This window comes from Aulonocara sp. 'chitande type north' Nkhata Bay, linkage group LG3 (assembly GCF_057382095.1).
Source record: "Aulonocara sp. 'chitande type north' Nkhata Bay isolate Kocher_YH1m ecotype deep benthic linkage group LG3, A_spYH_male_GT1.1, whole genome shotgun sequence".
NCBI classification, from domain to species: domain Eukaryota; kingdom Metazoa; phylum Chordata; class Actinopteri; order Cichliformes; family Cichlidae; genus Aulonocara; species Aulonocara sp. 'chitande type north' Nkhata Bay.
Window position 1 is genome coordinate 72,981,394 of NC_141346.1, and position 18,026 is coordinate 72,999,419.

General features: G+C 40.3%; 1 protein-coding gene across 2 annotated transcripts; it reads right to left on the reverse strand.

The window, feature by feature from the left end:
- Positions 1–8,878: 8,878 nt before the first annotated feature.
- Positions 8,879–17,791, reverse strand: LOC147336971 (uncharacterized). Of its 2 annotated transcripts, none has more exons than XM_086287227.1 (6): positions 16,197–17,791; positions 15,669–15,707; positions 11,903–12,906; positions 11,654–11,809; positions 10,210–10,299; positions 8,879–9,592 (listed from the first exon to the last, which is right to left on the reverse strand). In XM_086287227.1, exons 4-6 carry the CDS (start codon positions 11,672–11,674, stop codon positions 9,272–9,274), a joined length of 432 nt encoding a protein of 143 aa, XP_086143353.1. In that variant the 5' UTR covers positions 11,675–11,809; positions 11,903–12,906; positions 15,669–15,707; positions 16,197–17,791; the 3' UTR covers positions 8,879–9,271. Both variants share the same exon structure in this region; 1 of them encodes a protein (XP_086143353.1).
- Positions 17,792–18,026: the final 235 nt, after the last annotated feature.

Below are 18,026 nucleotides of genomic sequence, written 5' to 3' on the forward strand. Positions count from 1 at the left end.
TCCAGAGAACACGGAAGAACTGACATTATTTAACTGTTGATTTATGTAGATTCAGTGGAGGAGTAATGTCAGTTTAATTCTTTACCTACTGTCAATGCAGTGAAATTAGACATTTTGTTTTGAAAGGTTACTGGTGGATGCCAGCAACCATCTTGGAAGAGAACAATATAATCTGTTATTAGGCCTCCATTTGAAAATTGTGTATTTGATACTAGAATATAATAGGTATATAATAAGCTGAGGCCTTGACTAGTAGAACGTCATGTTGGTGTTTAACAACACATGAGCCAACATCAGACTCCGAGCGCTACGATGCTAAAGATCAGAAGATCCAGTGTGACATCATCGTTACCTGGCAACAGCAGCCCTCATCTGACTTTATTGGAGGATATTTACACCAGCAACACGGTTTAGTTTGATATGACGGATTAACAACATGCGCTGTGATATCCAGTTCATCTGTAATAGATACTGGATCTAATCAGTCAGCAGATATCTGATCAGCTTATTTATAATTATACTAGAAACAAACACTACTGTGTTGGTGATTCATGCAAACTTGCATATCAGCCTTTGAAGGTTTTGTAGTATTGAGAACAAAGAGGTTGTGTTAGGGCTGAAAAGCCCGACTTGTTCTCCTCTGCAGGTCATCAAATGCACCACAGAAGTTTGTATTTGCACAGCCTGTATATGTTTGATGGCTTTATTATTCTCTGTTCAAAGACAGTAAATATGGAAAATGTCTCATGTAGTATCAGCTTCATGTAAAATGACTGCAAACATTTAGAGAACATGTGCTGCTGTTTGTCCTACATTTCAACACTGAATGAACCCTGAAAACATGATGGCAGCTGGCAGGTTGGAGTTCACATGAAATATCGGCTGTATGAAGACTGGAAATATAGATGATACAAACATGCAGCCAAACATTTGTGGACATGAATAAACTATCTGATCCAAAAAGCAGGAAGTGACACAGCTAGAAAGTGTGTAACAGCTGAAGTCAAATGTGATGCAGAGTTGAATCTGCACTTGGATCCATCTGTGAAAGGTCCACATGTAGGGATCACATGAGTCCTGATGTTTGTCAGTCAGCTTGATAACTCCATCTACTGTGGCTACATATACTGGGCTGGTAGCTCCACAGTGTTGGAAAGAAACTATTAAATGTGCAAAGTTTAAAATCAGAGGCTCTTCTAACACAGGAGCCATGTTGAGTTTAGATCACAGCCGACCACCGGCAGTCTGAAATGGAATGAAGCCCATTGACAGCCAGCAGGTCTAAACAGGAACGCACCCATTTGTATGTGTGGCAATGATGTGGCTGCAGCTGACACAGGATTGGTTCAAACTAAACATCAGACACATTTCACAGAGTTCACAAATAAACTCACGTTTTTATTTTTGAAGATGATCATAAAGTAGAATTTATGGTCCAGTAGAAACAGCAGGAGGTTTGAGCCCTTCTGATGGCAAGGCAAGGCAAGTTTATTTGTATAGCACAATTCAACAACAAGGTGATTCAAAGTGCTTTACAGAGACATTAGAAACAAGAACAAATAAAAAGCATGATTTAAAATTGATTAAAACAAGCAAACAAACTAACTAATTAACAAACAAACAAACAAACAAAACAGTATATAAAATCAAAACAGATCAGAACAGTAGATAAAATCAGTAGTTAAATGTAAGTTTTAAAATTTAAGCTTAAAGTGTGGATTTGGTGCTTTATTCAAATGCAGCTGAGAACAGGTGAGTCTTCAACCTGGATTTAAATAAACTGAGTGTTTCAGCTGATCTGAGGCTTTCTGGGAGTTTGTTCCAGATATAAGGAGCATAAAAGCTGAATGCAGCTTCTCCGTGTCTGGTTCTGACTCTGGGAACTGATAAAAGACCGGATTCAGATGACCTGAGGGATCTGGAAGGTTCATACTGGGTCAGGAGGTCACTGATGTATTTTGGTCCTAAACCATTCAGAGCTTTATAGACCAGCATCAGAACTTTAAAGTCTATCCTCTGACGGACAGGCAGCCAGTGTAAAGACCTCAGAGCTGGACTGATGTGGTCCACTTTTTTGGTCTTAGTGAGGACTCGAGCAGCAGAGTTCTGAATGAGCTGTAGTTGTCTGACTGATTTTTTAGGTAGACCTGTAAAGATGCTGTTACAGTAATCAAGCCTACTAAAGATGAATGCATGGACTAGTTTTTCCAGGTCCTGTTGAGACATCAGATCTTTTATCCTTGAAATATTCTTGAGGTGATAGTAAGCTGACTTTGTTATTGTCTTAATGTGTTTTTCTAAGTTTAGGTCTGCATCCATCACTACACCCACATTTCTTGCCTGGTTTGTGGTTTTTAGATGTATAGATTGAAGTTCTCTGGTGACCTGTAATCGTTTTTCTTTGGCGCCAAAGACTATTACCTCAGTTTTGTTTTTGTTTAGCTGGAGAAAATTGTACGGGGCCTTGGTCTCCTGGTGACATTGTGATATATATTTGTGTGTCATCTGCATAGCTATGACAGTTTATTTTGTTGTTCTTTATAATCTGTGCCAGTGGGAGCATGTAAATGTTAAACAGAAAGGGTCCCCAGATGGAACCTTGGGGAACTCCACATGTGATACTTGTCTGCTCAGATGTGAAGTTACCTATTGATACAAAGTATTTCCTGTTTTCTACGTATGTTTTGAACCAGTTTAGTACAGTTCCTGAAAGACCTGTCCAGTTCTCCAGTCGTTTGAGTAATATGTTGTGGTCAACTGTATCAAATGCTGCACTGAGATCCAGTAAAACTAAAACTGACATTTTTCCACTGTCTGTATTCAGACATATGTCATTAAACAGCAGAAACAGGATTTGGAGGAAGATGTTAATAGATTAGAAAGAATTGTACACTGCGAATCAATGCAAGTCTTTCTATATAGACAGATCTGTAATAATCCCTCAGGTAGGTTCCTCTGGGACAGTCACAGATAGAGACACCAATTCTGACATCCTTTGAAAGCCTGACTTTGAATTTTCATCACTCGTCATGCGCACAGATGTTAATTCTACATATTCCTGGTACTGAACTCTAAATCAATATGAAGAAAATGCTCCTGCTAATCTGCATCTATGTTGATATCAAATCCTTTTCCAGCACATGGATAAATCTCTATAAATCTTTCAGTCTGATCAGAATGGGCTCAGTGTTGTTATTGCAGCTCCCTGATGTTTGAAAAGCTAAATGTCCATTTTAAAGTGCTCGTGTGTAGGATTGTGTTTTCTTCCTTTGTGCAGTTCTTACAGTAAACATGTTTGAATGTTTCCTGTTCCCCTGATGCTTCTTCCTGTTGGATAAAATTGGTTTGAATAACATGTTCTTATAGGTTTTAATGAACTTCAAACTGGGATCCACTTACAAAACTGTCTCATTTTATTGGAACGATCCACATTTGCATCCATTCACGGTACATTTGACATCTGAACACGTTTGTACACATGATGAAAGGACAGATGGTGTTTGTGTCCTTCTTAAACTTAGTGTGGATGTTTCATCATGTAGAACTACTTAGAACAAAGTCTTTGGGAACATTTGGAGAACACGTTTAGGAAAGTAACATCCTGGTAGAACATTTTCTTAAAGCAGAGCAGAGCTGCAACATGACTGTGAGGATTCAGAAGAATAAAGTCAGAATACTTTATTATTATGAAGACTAAAGTGCACCTTAATGCTGCCGATGAACACACATGTTCTTTGTGAAAGCATGTGTGAGCACAGCTGACATGCACCACACTGACCCCACTCGCCCCGTTTCTTCATCCACTTCTTGCTCTTGTGCTTGAAATGAGACGCAGCAAAAGTCAGAGGCTCTAAAATCCACAAAAAGGGGGCTCGTTAGATCAGGATACTGGATGTGATCCATAGAAAACATGGATAATACACCACTTTATTTGAAGCATCTGTAGCACTGCCTCAGTTCTGGATGTTTCCACAGACTCCTCTGTGCACCTAAAGAAAGGTCAAAGGTCAGCAGCACATGTAGTTGGGACAATTCTTCAGTCGCACAAACTACACAATCATTTTCCTCCAATGACGATTTTTCACTTGCAGAAATGGTCCTGTGTGATTTCCAGGCTGTGATATAAAAACTAGTTCCTAATGGCAGCGACTCACTCAGTAAACATGTGTTTCCTTCACCAACCTCACACACAGATCCAATAAGATCAGGAAGTGGGCAGTATAGTACAATATGTGTTATTCTGTGCTGCACTGCCCAAACTAAAGATCTGCTGAAGTGTTGGAAATGATCCAGATGTTTATTTTGGACGATACAGCAGAAGATCAGACATGAAAGTGGAGATAACACAGAAGACCTGCAGCAAAGGTCAGAGGTCAGACTGGGCCCCTGGATTCAACAATGAGCCAATGATCATCAAGCAGTGACTAAAGCAGAGCCCTGACGTTCTGACATTCATCACACAGTCAGAACAAATGTCTGCTGATGACTTCATCTCATGAAACGACTGATAGATGTCAGTTCATTGATCAGCTGAGCTGCTGATCTTCATCGTCACAGAAACATTCAGCTTGTTTCAATCAGTAAATAACTCCCACTACTCCCAGTTTGAACTGTTCCCACTCAAAATGCTGTGAGAACAATGATCATTGTAGGACTTCACAAACATCACGTGTTGTTTTCCACATGTAAGATCAGCAAACACACAGAAACTTCCTGTTGCCACACACGGCCTCTAAAATCTCTTCCACGCTTTCTGTCTGAAGTCCACTCTCTGTGTCGGATCCACAGGAAACAACAAGATCTTATTAACATGGTTTTCAATGTGTCTCCTTCCAAAAAGTCCAACCAATGAACAAATGTGTGTATTTGTGGAGGCCGAACAAAAGCATGACACATTTCTCTGTTTCTATAAACTGGAGTCAAACACAAACATGAAGAGTTTCACTGACAGACTCCAAAATGCCCCCACAGTGGATCAAAGGGAAATCCTACAGTGTGGCCAGAGACTCTTAATGGCTCCAACATCAACACATCCACAATGTTGGATCCAGTTCTGCCTCACAGAGTTACTAAGACACACCCTCTGCCAGCATCACAACAGCTCCACCTGCTTCACCTGCCTCCTCAGCATCTGTACACCTGAAGAGAAAAGAAAGGCTCCAACAGCTCAAATCTACAAAGGATTCATGAAGTTTCATCCAACAATAACATGTTTGCCTTCCACACTTCTGTTATTCATGATCACAAACACAAAGAACTTGTGCAGCCCTGATATCAGCCCTAATATATGAGTGTGTTTGCCCAAAGACTGAAACAGCATCAACATGACAGCTGTAAGAAATCTTCTCTCAGCCTTGTTTGGCAGAAGATCCCTGCAACAAAGATTGTAGCTGAAAGATGACGTGTGTAAAGTTTGCTCTGTGGGAGGGTCGAGGCTGTTTTTAGACCTTTGATAGTTTCCAATCCAGTTCTGACAGACAGGAATAAAAACAACATCATTAAGATCAGATCATGGAGCTGTTTCTGCCTTGTTTCTATCTTCACATTACAAGACTTTACTACAATAAAGATGCTGACATGTATCTGTAGCAACAACATCATTGAATCTGTAACAACTGGAGCCAAACCAGTGGCTCTGCTGGGATCACTGGTGAGCCAACACTTCCTTGTTGATGCAGATTTCAGGGCTTCCTTTTGCTCCTCCGTTATAACTGTTCTCTCTTCTCAACACATGATGACACAAAGGAATCAGCAGTGACAAAGATGATGCTGAAGAGAAGCACACACTTCACACATATAACAGACCAGTGCAGTTACACACACCTCTGCTCGACATCAGGCCTCAAACAAAGACACAAAACACTAACTTGACTCTAAACAGAAGAAACGAGCAGCTGTTTCTGTTCTGTGCTTATTTATATTTGACACACATGCTTCTCATTGTGCAAACACACATCGCACTATAAGGGTAACCTCGCACACAATGATTGGACAGCACAGTGATGATGCTGGGAGATCCTATACGCAGCAACACAGAAACACTGAGAACTTTAAACACTGATGGAAAGTGTTATAAATGACTTGTTGGCCTCTGATCTGTCACAAACAGCTGAAACGTGTCTCTCATGAGTCACATGAAGGTTTTTGACAGAAAGGACAAAAAGTAGCTGCAGTCAGTTTGTGTCATTTTTATATTTATTCATCTGGGAGAAAAATCTGAGGGACATTAAAATGTGTTTTCAACAGAGACAAGAACATGAATATAACAGAACAGGTAAATGAACATGTTTCAAGTAAACAGCTGGACTGATCAGGTCCAAACACAGAGTGATAAACTTGTCAAACAGCTGTCATATCTTTATATAGAAGCTCTTTATAAATGCTGCTCACTGCAGTCTGTTTACTAATAATGTCAAAGTGTTAGAAACACAGAAACATCAGAATGGTCTTTGTTCACAGAAACCTGTCTGGGATCCTTTGTTGTTCTTTTGATGCAGAGTTACATTATAAATATAAAGAGTTATTTCAGAGTCTCATCAGTTTTCCTGCATGTCTTTATTTAACACATCAGCAGGGCTGAAGCTCTCATGTTAAACACACACTGATCTATGGACACGTTCATGTGTTTCTAACAGAACCAGGCTGTTATCAGCCTGCACTAACATTATGTCACACACACTGAATGTAACAGTGACAGTTTACATCATCACACAATCAGCTGTGATTGTTTCACTGTCATCAAACGAGTCAACAGGAAGTAGAATCAATAGAAACCAATCATTTACTGACAGCATGTCTGATGGAAATAAGTGCAGATTATGTATGAAGTCTAACTGCACACAGTAACTGTGTTACAATAAGGACTTAACAGCGCCCTCTGCTGGAGTGTTTCAGTACTGCGTTAACTACAATACACCACCTCCTCCTCACACCACCTGCTACAGCTCTACTCTTCTATGACTACAGTCATCCACAGCACTGATGTGAGGTCACATGGTTCATATGTAAGGAGCACAGCTGACCTCAGGTCAGTTTAATGACTGTGAGCAGCAGCTGTGTTATTGTCACTGTGACAGGGAGACACTCTCAGACACAGCGCTCATGTCAGCTTGTTCTCATGCAGGAGGATCAGGAGCTCCATGTTTGTCTTTCTGTTTGAATCATGATGTGTTTGTGCCATCAGAGTCTGTCATGAGTACTCAGGGTTTCACAGCAGCTCTTCTGGATGCTGACGAGGACTCCAACCTCATGTTTCACCTCTCTGAGCTTCTGATGTCTGTGAACACTCGTGTTTCTTCTCTGGGCTCATCTGGACAAAAACACCTTTCTGTGTTTGGCTGCAGCCTCATTCTGACTGACAGGAAGTGTGTTATCCATGAGCTGCACTTCTGTCAGGAAGTTTCCTGCTGTGTTTCCTGTCTGTGGACAAACACGAGTGTTCCAGCTGAGGACTTGCTTCCTTCCACCTGTCCATACAGGACATCACGCTGTCTGCAGCTCTGTAAATGCAGCTCCAGGTCCTTCCACGTGCTGCTCTGTATTTGTGCAGTTTGTAGTGTGTCCTGGGAAACGTAGCACACATGGTGTTCTTCTGCTGTTTCCTCCTTTCACTGAGTGTGAAACACTGACGCTGTGCTGTTGTTCACAGAGGGGAGCTGATTCTAGCTGCAGCTGGACTCTGTCATCTAACTGAATGTGTTGGTGCTGATCACGGGGCTCTGAGGGGGGAGCAGCAGGAGGACTCTGGATGCTGACGTCAGTGTATCTGTGGAAGCTCCCACAGCGTGTCTGTCATTCAATATTGTGCTGTATATTGTATCTATGCAAAGATGAACAGACTGTGTGTTCACTGGTCTCTGTGCTGCAGCTCTGATGTCATCATCACTCCCTCCTCCACCCTCAGCAGTCCCAGCATGCTGCTGTGGTGCACCCCACCCTCACTCTACACCTGAGCCACAGACCACACCCTCCACCTCAATATACACCACAGTTTTCTCTGCTGTGGAAATGAGATCAGGAGGAAATCATCATTATTATTATTTAATAAACGCTCACATTAATGTGGGCTTATTTGTTTCATATTAGAAACATTAGTTGAGTGTTTTTAGTATAAAATGGTCAAAGTCCCTCTTTTTGCTCCTCCCCTCACCTGTGGATGGACGGTGCTGTTACCGTGGTGACAGCTTGGATGTGTTTCAGTCCTGCCTGGTTATCACTGCAGGAATCTTTCACATTTATTACAGGTAATAACTCTGATTTTTCTGTGTATTATGAACCAAATGTATCCTGATACACACAGAGATGGATGAGCAGAGGTTTTTTTTGCAATTTATGTAGTTACTATGGACTTAATGCATACATATTATTAAAATTAGGGCTATAACAGTTGTATTGATGTATAGCAACTTGAAATGCTCCCACAAATGGCTCCACAGCATGTAAAAATATAACAAAAGCTCTGGCGGACTTGGTTCTGTGCACTGAAAAAAAAAAATTGGAGTGACATTTACTTAAAAAAAGCTAGGCAACTTTTTCCACACAGAAAGTGCTTGTAATCTTTACTCGGGCTATTTCTAAGTAATATTTACTTACTAGAACCATCTATTTTTTATGTGAAATACACAAGTAAATTGCACTGGCAATACTCATCTACAGGTTGTAACTTTTACTCAGAATACCATTGCATCCAATTACAAAACCCAAGTGAACATTGCTGATATTTCTTTGTGTTTCTTACTCATCTTTTCTTTGTTATATTCTATGTAATTATTAAGTAATATTTATTATGAATGTACTAGTTAATATTAATCGAATTGAATAAATATTCTTATTATTCTATTAAATAATAAATCAATATTTTCTAAAACAAATATTTGCAGCTTAAGAGACACTTTTATTTCACAGTTGAAATGGCATAGATATATTTAAAATATCTACATAACATTATAACCACAAAAAACATGGCCATAGAACTTCTTGATCGCAAATTTCAAAACAGAGCATATACACATATACAAAAAAAAAAAAACAACAACATGCTATTCAAAAACTCAGTGTGCACTGTCCCCTTTCTTCTAATCAACTTTCAGAACACATACATCAACTCTGTCCATTAACAGTTGCAATCACTACCTTTGCAGACATTCTCAGAACGTTCAGGACAGAAGGAACTTTTATAAAACTGAGCAACATTTGAAATTACTGTCAGAAAACAGACAAAATGCAAACAAATTAATTGTGCTGGACAAAAGCACAAATAACACTGGAACACTCACACTAAAAGTTTCTTGTGGAGAGACTGGACCTTTGGTGACATTTTAAGGATGTCAAGCTCAAGAAACAGCTTCTGAAATGCCTCAAACGTATATTTCAGTTTCAGTGGGTAACTTAAGTTGACAGCATAGATGACACCCATGAGCAGGAGGCAAGCGTTTGTCACACTTCCGCAGTCCTCCAGAATTTCTGTCCCCTCAATGATGACCGACACGTTCACAGGATCTTGGTTTTCCTGTGCCACATTGGGATGGATTACGATGATCTTCATCATGTGATTACTGCAGTCCTCTTTCAATGCTTCTTGGCTGACGTCCTCCTGTGAAAACAAACAAACCACAATTAGAAATAACTAGAATAGATTCCAAGTAAAAGAAAAGGTTAAGAGAAAAAAAAATGTAAAAATAAAAAAGAGGCATACCCAATTTAGTATACTCAAATCAAACAATATTCATATGGCACTTTTCATACGTAAAGTTACAGAACGTGCTTCACAGAGGCTGACCCTGAGACAAAGAAAATCACTTTTGGGGGCCATCCAGCCTGGAGCTGTCCATGGGACGGCACGCGTGTTGGTAGACCAGAACCATTAAATCATTAAAATGGGTTATAAAGGTATAATCAAATTAAATACTCTTTTGCTCATAAAATAAAGTTAATAAGTGATCGTTAAATAGTCAGAAAAAAACCAGACAAAAGGCAAGTTAAAGTTTAAGGCAGATAAGATAAAGATTAAATATGATTTAAAAAATAAAGGGTAAGAGCATAAAGATTTAAGAAATTAGTTAAAAGCCTGATTGAAAATATTAATCTTGAGTCTTTTTTAAAAAAACATCACGAGTGTAGAGAATCTTTGACCTTCAATATATCATCACAAGTGAAGACCAGATTATAAGGTTAGACAATTTTAATACAGTCATTATGATCATCAGATACCTGATGGTCTTTGATCAGCTCCTCTCCACTCTCTCCAAGATACTCAACTAAGCAACGAATGATAATGTCCCTTCTGCCATCGACATGATGCTATTAAACCCAAAAAGAAAATTTATTGCAGAAAATACACAACATGACATATGTAACATACATACATAACAGCACATACAGATGTAAACAGAAAGTTACCCATGGAGAATGTAAGCCTGCAGCTACATTCTAACGTTGTGAAGTGTACAACTTAACATGAATTTCTCAACGATGTGACAAGAGTCCAGTGCATGTCATAATCTGTGGGTCCAGAAACTGTCTCTGCCCAGTGAGGAAAGTTTTCTGCCTCATCACTGGACATGCAAATGAATTTTTTGCAACATATCAGTACCTCCTATCACAATATTAACCAGTCAAGGACAGGAATTCCCACACACAAGAGTAATATTTTGGGAAATAATGGTATTGGAGTCTATGGGCAGTAGGAAGGGATCTCGCTGCACTCAGAGGGTCACTTTGAAAATTCTGTAAATTTCTCTGCTTTTGAGCGCATATTAAGGGAGAGATGACAGGTTTGTATACACTTGTAGAGACAATCATGTGCATAAATTGTTAATTGTGGCCACAGTGTCAGGATCAGGAGAACAGTTTCAGCCAACACAGACACTGATCAGAATAAAGGACAAGTTCAGTATTTTACACTTAAAGCCCTGTTTTCAGTTTATGATGAAATCGAACGATTTTGATTGAAATTTGGACACATGCTGCTGGCCCGAGCTTTTTTGGTTTCTGTGGTAGCACATCCCCACCTCCACAATGGCTTCATAGGTGCACTGGAACAATCCTTCCTAAAATGCATAAAACTGTCGTTTACAAAGACGTGAAACTCACCGAGTGGTCAGAAGTGTTCACTGATATGTTCACACAAAAATCGCTGCAAAAGATACTTTCCAACTGGTTTTTATTGTAGTTTTTGTCCAACTCCATTGACTTGTATTAGATGTGCTGTGATGTACGGTATTAGTCCGCCGCTATTCCATTCTATTATTCAAGCTCTCGGCGGAAGAATGTACAGGTGTAAGGCGTTTGAAAAAATAGGTCCAGTTTTACAACAAATGGTAAAACACCTGTTGGAAAGCATTTTTGCAACGATTTGTGTGTGAACATATCAGTGAACACCCCTGACCACTCGGTGAGTTTCACGTCTTTGTATGAAGCCATTGTGGAGGTGGGGGTGTGCTACCACAGAAACCAAAAAAGCTCCGGCCAGCAGCATGTGTCCAAATTTCAATCAAAATCGTTCGATTTCATCATAAACAATCTGAAAACAAAGCTTTAAGTTTAAAATAACAAACTTGTCAACTTGTCCTTTAAATAAGAGTGATACATTCTCAGTGTGTATGACCTCATCTTTTCCATTAGATTATGTAATTAAAATAATTTAAAATTTTACCTTATTGAGTGAGTCCAACATTGGTTTTATTTTGGTCCCTGCAGTCCCGCCCTTCCTTCGAAATATCTCCAGGAGTTTGGTGGTGTACCTGTCCAATCTGGACAAAAACGTTCGCTCCAGATGAATTGTGGTTATTCGCTTAAACTCCTCTTTGATCTGAAATGAGAGATAAAACACAAAATCATGTCAAAGATGACTCATGAGATCTCACATACACTTAGTTGCTGCATGAACAAGAACTGGATTTACCTGATTTTCACAGAACAGAGAAGGCCACCTCTCTAAGAGGTCTTGGATTGCGGGGCAATCCTTGACATTTTCTCATTAATTGCCCTCTCATTGTTCTTCTTCTTCATTTCCTTCAGCAAATCTAGTCTATCCATCTCTAAGGTTTCCTCAGTCTCACCGAATGGCAGTGGTGGCAGATAGTTGACTTCAGCTTTTTTGGCCCTTTTAAAGCCTTTAAGTGAACCCTCTTCACTGGAGCATCGTCTCTTCAGTGTGTTCACCTCGAGCTCTGGAATGGCTAATTGGCGACCTCTTAACTTTGCCCTGTAGTTGCCCATTTTATACTTTATCCTCTGTTGCCAACCATATAGGCCATTAAAAGAACCTGGCTCTTTGAGGCATGGGTATTTTGCTACCAAGGCTTCAGCAACAGCTAAAATCTGGACACCAGTTGGATATGCTGTGAAGCCAAATATAGTCTCTGCAAGCTTCTCAAGAATGCTACTAGTTACGCTTGGGTTGTTCAAAAGTGTGCCATCATTTTCATAAGCTTGCTTTCCTGCTTCCAGTGCAAGGTCTATATCATAAGAGAAGTCTGGTATTTCAAACTTAAATGGCCATGGCTTAGACCTGTAGGATGGTCCACTCTCATCTGGGGAGGACAACAGGATTGTGTCGCATACAGATGAGGAGGAGCTTACTTCTGTAGATAGTGGAACTGGAGATTCGACTTCTGACATGCTCACAGTAGTGAGACTTAAGATTACTGGTTCAGTTTTTACTACTTTGAGGTTAGCTTTATCTTGTACTTCCTCAATCGAGGTCAAAGTGAAGAACTGACCATCGAAATCCATGTCCTGGTACATAACAGTGAATGGTCCTGTAATATCAAATGTCTCTCGAAGAACATCATTGAGGTCCTGAAGTGTGCTTGGGATGCCTGCAGGTAAAAGTAGTTTGTGGACATCATCCTCCCCAAAAATTATCCGCAGTTTCGCTGAGGGTGCCATATCAACAGGAAGAAGCTGCAACAACAGAAGAGAAATACAGACATTTATTCACAAGCTTCTCTCCTCACATTTCAAAAAGATAGGCAAATGTGGTGCTTTAAAGTTGTCAGGCGTCTTCCTGCAAGGGTGTATGAAGCCAAAGGATAAAAATCTTTAAGCTCTCTTTGCTCAAGTAACTGCACACTCCCTGTGTTCTCCAGCTCATAACTCCTCAGGTGTTCATTGTACCATGTATTTTGTTGTCTCACGAAAAAAGTCAGTTTGTTACAAATCACCATTATCTGTAACACTTCAGAAAAGTCAGGCAGTCCTGCAGTGGAACCACAACACAACAACATTCCCACTGCATAGTTGGTGCCTAAACTGCACACATTATTGGCAACATGCACAGCTGTAACAGCAGGGAATCTGCATTTCACCAGGTCTTTTAGATCATCCTTAAGCACATCTAAAGAGACCTCTGTTGTTTTTGTGACCGCAAATGATGGTTTGACAGAATGTGATTGATGATATGCAACCATGAGCTGGTGCTTATTTGCAAGAGACAGCAAAATATTCCTGAAACAACCAGTGTGTCTTACCACCTTCTTGAAAAAGCTGTGTTTGGCCTCGAATCTCATTGTCCAGAGGGCAGCTAGGGGGCCAAATTCCCGAATGAGCTGAGGATAGTGCTCAAGGAAATGGTGCTTGGGAATGAGCTTATGTTGGGGGAAAACATCAAGGAATCTGCTTCGGTGTTCTGAAATGATGCTGTCAAGATAGCAAATGCTTTCTTCAGTATGGGCTCGAGACATGACAAGGTCCACAATGTCTTTCAGTGTCATCAGCATCTGCCATACAGGCTCTTGTTGGGGTACTTTTAAACCTATAATCAGAGGCAAAAGACGTAATAAGCACCAATTTTCATGTGCGTTGCCCCCTACTGATTTTCGAGTCGAAAAGTTAGCAGGAATGAGATGAGGGCGATTTGTTTTATCACTCCACTTGTATGGGAAATTGGAAATGGCATCATTCAGTTCCATGAGAGAAAAATATTTTTTCTTGATCAAGTTATCAAATGCCAAAGCCAGTTCCACTGGAACAATACCCTCCAGCAGATCATGTAAAACATCTGGAGGGTAACCAGATGTAACATGAAAATGCTCAAGTTTTTCTGACAATGCACACTGTTTTTTTACACCATAACAATGAGGGTGATCTGGACTAGACACAGCTGTCTGTACATGCAGTGTATGTTGATCTTTGGTTCTTTGATGAAAAGACCCAGATCTCACTTCATTGGACTGAAACTTGGATCGCTCCCCAACACAAAACCGGCAGATGTATGACCCTGCAAAGCTTTCGACAAATCCTGCCACAGAGTGCGCCCCCAAATTATCTGCCACCACACTGACCACAGTCCCTTTAATGGCTTTCCCTAACGCTGGAACAAAAAGACCATCTTTCTCCAAGCTTTGGATATCTGTTAACAGTGGCTCTAAAACTCGCTGGAATCCAAACTGCTTGGTGTCTTCAGCCTTACACAGAATTGCAAGGTAGATTGATGTCAATGTGGAACGTAACTGCACCGGAATGTTTCCCAACACCCAATAGACAGCTGTGACTTTGTGCTTTTTTCGAGATGTCCCAAGAGGATTACATACCTCAAAGTCATCAATGTACAGGATGAGACTCACTCTGTTCTCCTCTACAGAGAAAAACTTGTTTTGATAGTGAGATCCATCACGAAATGTCTGGTACTTAAAGTCATTTTCAGTTTTTTTTTCACCTTCAAATGTGTTTTCTTGAAAAGACTTACTTAGGACCTGCACCAAGGAGGGCAATATTGGGACATACTGGAAGGTTTTGCCCTTTTTTTTTTATCAAGTATGTGTTCTTCTGGTTCAACAACTGAAAAATGCTTCTTCATAAATTCTCTTCTCTTGTAATAAGTTGTGAAAGGGCCACCTGTCCCCAAGGCAGTACTTATAGGGTGTGTCTCACAAAGATTTTTCACTAAATCTGAGATAATGGCTGGATCCAGATCACAGTTATGGCTTTTCAAGGTGGACACCACCACATCTCTTAAAAGTGGACCAGATGCAGAGGTGGATATAAACTGAAGCTCATCTACTATTTCATCAATGCATTTGTTTGGGACATTGAACATGCTTTCTAACTTTAAAAATAGATGGCCAAATTTCTCTTTTATATCTTGAGACAACTCCTGTGGTTCCCCATCCCAAAGCTCTAAGCTCTCTTCCACATAGGTCTCATCCTGAGCAAACATGGGTTCATTAGGTTTGCTTTTTAATACTTCAGTTTTAAAATCCTCAAGGGTGTGTGACTGGTGTTTTCTGTGTCTATGTGTAGCAAAGGTGGAATAAATATTTGTACTGAAGTTGCAGTCTTTGAAGACACATGCAACTACTTCAAACTTCCTTAAGTGGTTGTTAAGATGCTCAAAATACTGCTTCTCTGAATTAAAAAAAACAGAGCAGCAAAGTAGACAAGTAAATGAAAGAGGTCCACTTTGTGTGACCATCTTCACATGGTGTCGAGACAAATGGGTCTTAAGGGCATTAAATGTTTTAAACGAGCAAGGGCAATCAGTGTGAAGACAAGGGACTGACTGGCTGCGACCACCATTTCCATGCTTTAGTCTGTAGTGTTTTAACAATCCCAACCTCTTCTCTGACTCAAAGCTACATATCTTACACATCCATCTCATGTTGTGGCACCTTAAACAGACAAATTATGTGACAAGTTAAACCTAATCGTTACTAATTTGATCTTACCTTGTGGAGTTCAAATTAGCAGTCAGAAGGTCCTATGTTCTGTAAAAAAAAAAAGAAGAAAAAAGAAAGGTTATCTATATGCTTTTCAACTAATTTCTACTAACTCAAGGATGCACACTGATATTATTATTTTTTTTTTTTTTTTTTTTACATATGTTAGTTCGGTGGCAAATTTAAAACAGGTCAATATGAAGACTTGAGTGAAATCGAGTGCGTATATCGTTTTTTGTTTTGTTATTTTTCAAAATACACCTCATGGCAGCTGTGCAGCAATTATTTTAAACTGGACCGTGGTCGTTTTATTCACAAAGACGTTAGTTAAGGCAGCAGGCGTGTGTTGTTTAGGTGGCCATCTAAGCTGTAAAGTGCTGTGGGAAATTCTGGACATACCTCCTGCCAGGAAAGTTAGTCAGCAAGTCTAGCAGGAAAATACACTATTTGCTAGCGCAGCTTCTTTCAGTGCGGAGAAACTGACTTAAGTAGGTGAGCCAACAGGAACGTACAAAGTTTGTTCCGCTTAAAACTTACATTCATGGTTCTACTTCTTCCAGTTTCCGTCAAGTCTGCCAACCGTCGAAATGTGGACCATGGTATGTCTGAAGAAAGACCGCTCAAATGTGGGGAGGGGCTTTGACGTCATGCTCCGAATGCAGAGAAGGTGGCCATATTCACTGATGTCACTCCATTACATTTTACTTGGAAATATCAACTAATTAAGCCAATGAATTGGTTTAGTGAATATTACTTGGATCGAATGATTCAATTTACATACAAAACTGAGGACACATAATTACAAACAATCCTCAAGTAATGCACTACAAGAAAAACTGCTATTTTAAAGTAATAGCACTGAATTTGTAATTTTTTGTAAAATTTATATAGCTATAAGCTCATCCCCAGCTTATATGACCTCCGAGAGGTGATTGCTGACTGGGCCCAGGTGGTAAATGAGTCCAATGAGCAGCAGCTGTGTCCTGGGGAGAGAGAAGAGCAAGAGAGAGACGGGGGGTGGAGCAAAAGAGGAGGAGGCGGAGAAAAACACCACGCCCACACAAGGGCAGTATCAGGAGGCCCAGCTAGGGCCGTAACAAGCTAATTGAAATAATAATTACAGGGCCAAAAAAACATTTTTTTCAGTGTGGTCAGTCTTAAAGGGTGAAGTTAAACTCTGTAATCTTCACTGTGTCACAGAGTTCAGTGAGTCCCGTTATTCACAGTATCAATCAGATCATCAGAGAACAGCTGATCAGCAATCAGTGGTGCCAACAGCGCCTCCTGTGGTGAGAGGATGCAATAATGCAATGTAGCATTTTTCCACTCAACACTTGCAGTCATGGAAACTGTCTGTTGGATCTGTGTGACGTTGCTTTCTTGGTTAGAGTTCCTCACAAATGTCCAGATGATTCTTCTAATGAGGCGTCGACCATGTTTGCAGCTCTTTGGAAGAAAACGTCGCCCTTTGCCATCCTTACTTTTCTTTGACTTCTTCAAATGCAGCTGAACTCCAGCTGGTATTTTCTTGGACTTTGCAGCTGTTTCTGGTCATCAGTTCATTCCTGCAAACCTCTGAAGCTGAACAACAATGATGCTGCATTGCTGGCTGATCCCAAAAGGTTGATTCTGTTCATCTGGACGTTTTCAGAAACGTTTGCTCACTGATCAGGTGACTTCTTCAGTCTCAGCTGACTGCAGCTTTACAACCTTACAAACAGCACATTTGCACAATGACTGAAAGCAGCAGCACCTGATATATATGATACTAATATAATACATATACATATATAATCCATACTAATGATGAAGGAACTGAGCTCACAGTCCATTGTTCATTCAGTGAACTACTCAGTTTATTTTGGGCCTCAGAAATGCTCACTCTGTTTGTACATCACTGTCAGCAATAGACTCATTCTGCTGTGTGGACAGGAACACATGTGACATCACTTCCTGTTTGTTTGTGACTGAAGAGGAAGAAGTTTACAAGGAATCATTGAGAAGAGTTTCAAACATCAACTGATTGAATCCATGAATCTGAAAACGTGTTTGTGAGTGAAAGAGACAGACATGTACAGACTGAACTATCTGTTCAACAGTCAGAGTGTTTCTGTAACAGGAGACACTCTTTACACTCCACTCAGCACAGGGACACTGAGGAACCAGGATACCAGACACTAAACCAAAACCCAGGATAAAGAGTTTGAGTGAATGTGGTGTTGAAGGTGTGGAGGTGGATCAGAGTGTCAGAGGAGACTCTGTAGAAGGACAGAGTGCCAGCAGGACAGTCCACATACACTGCTGCTCTGTTAGAGACAGAGGAGGAGGAGGAGGAGGAGGAGGAGATGGGTGTTACTCTGTAATTGT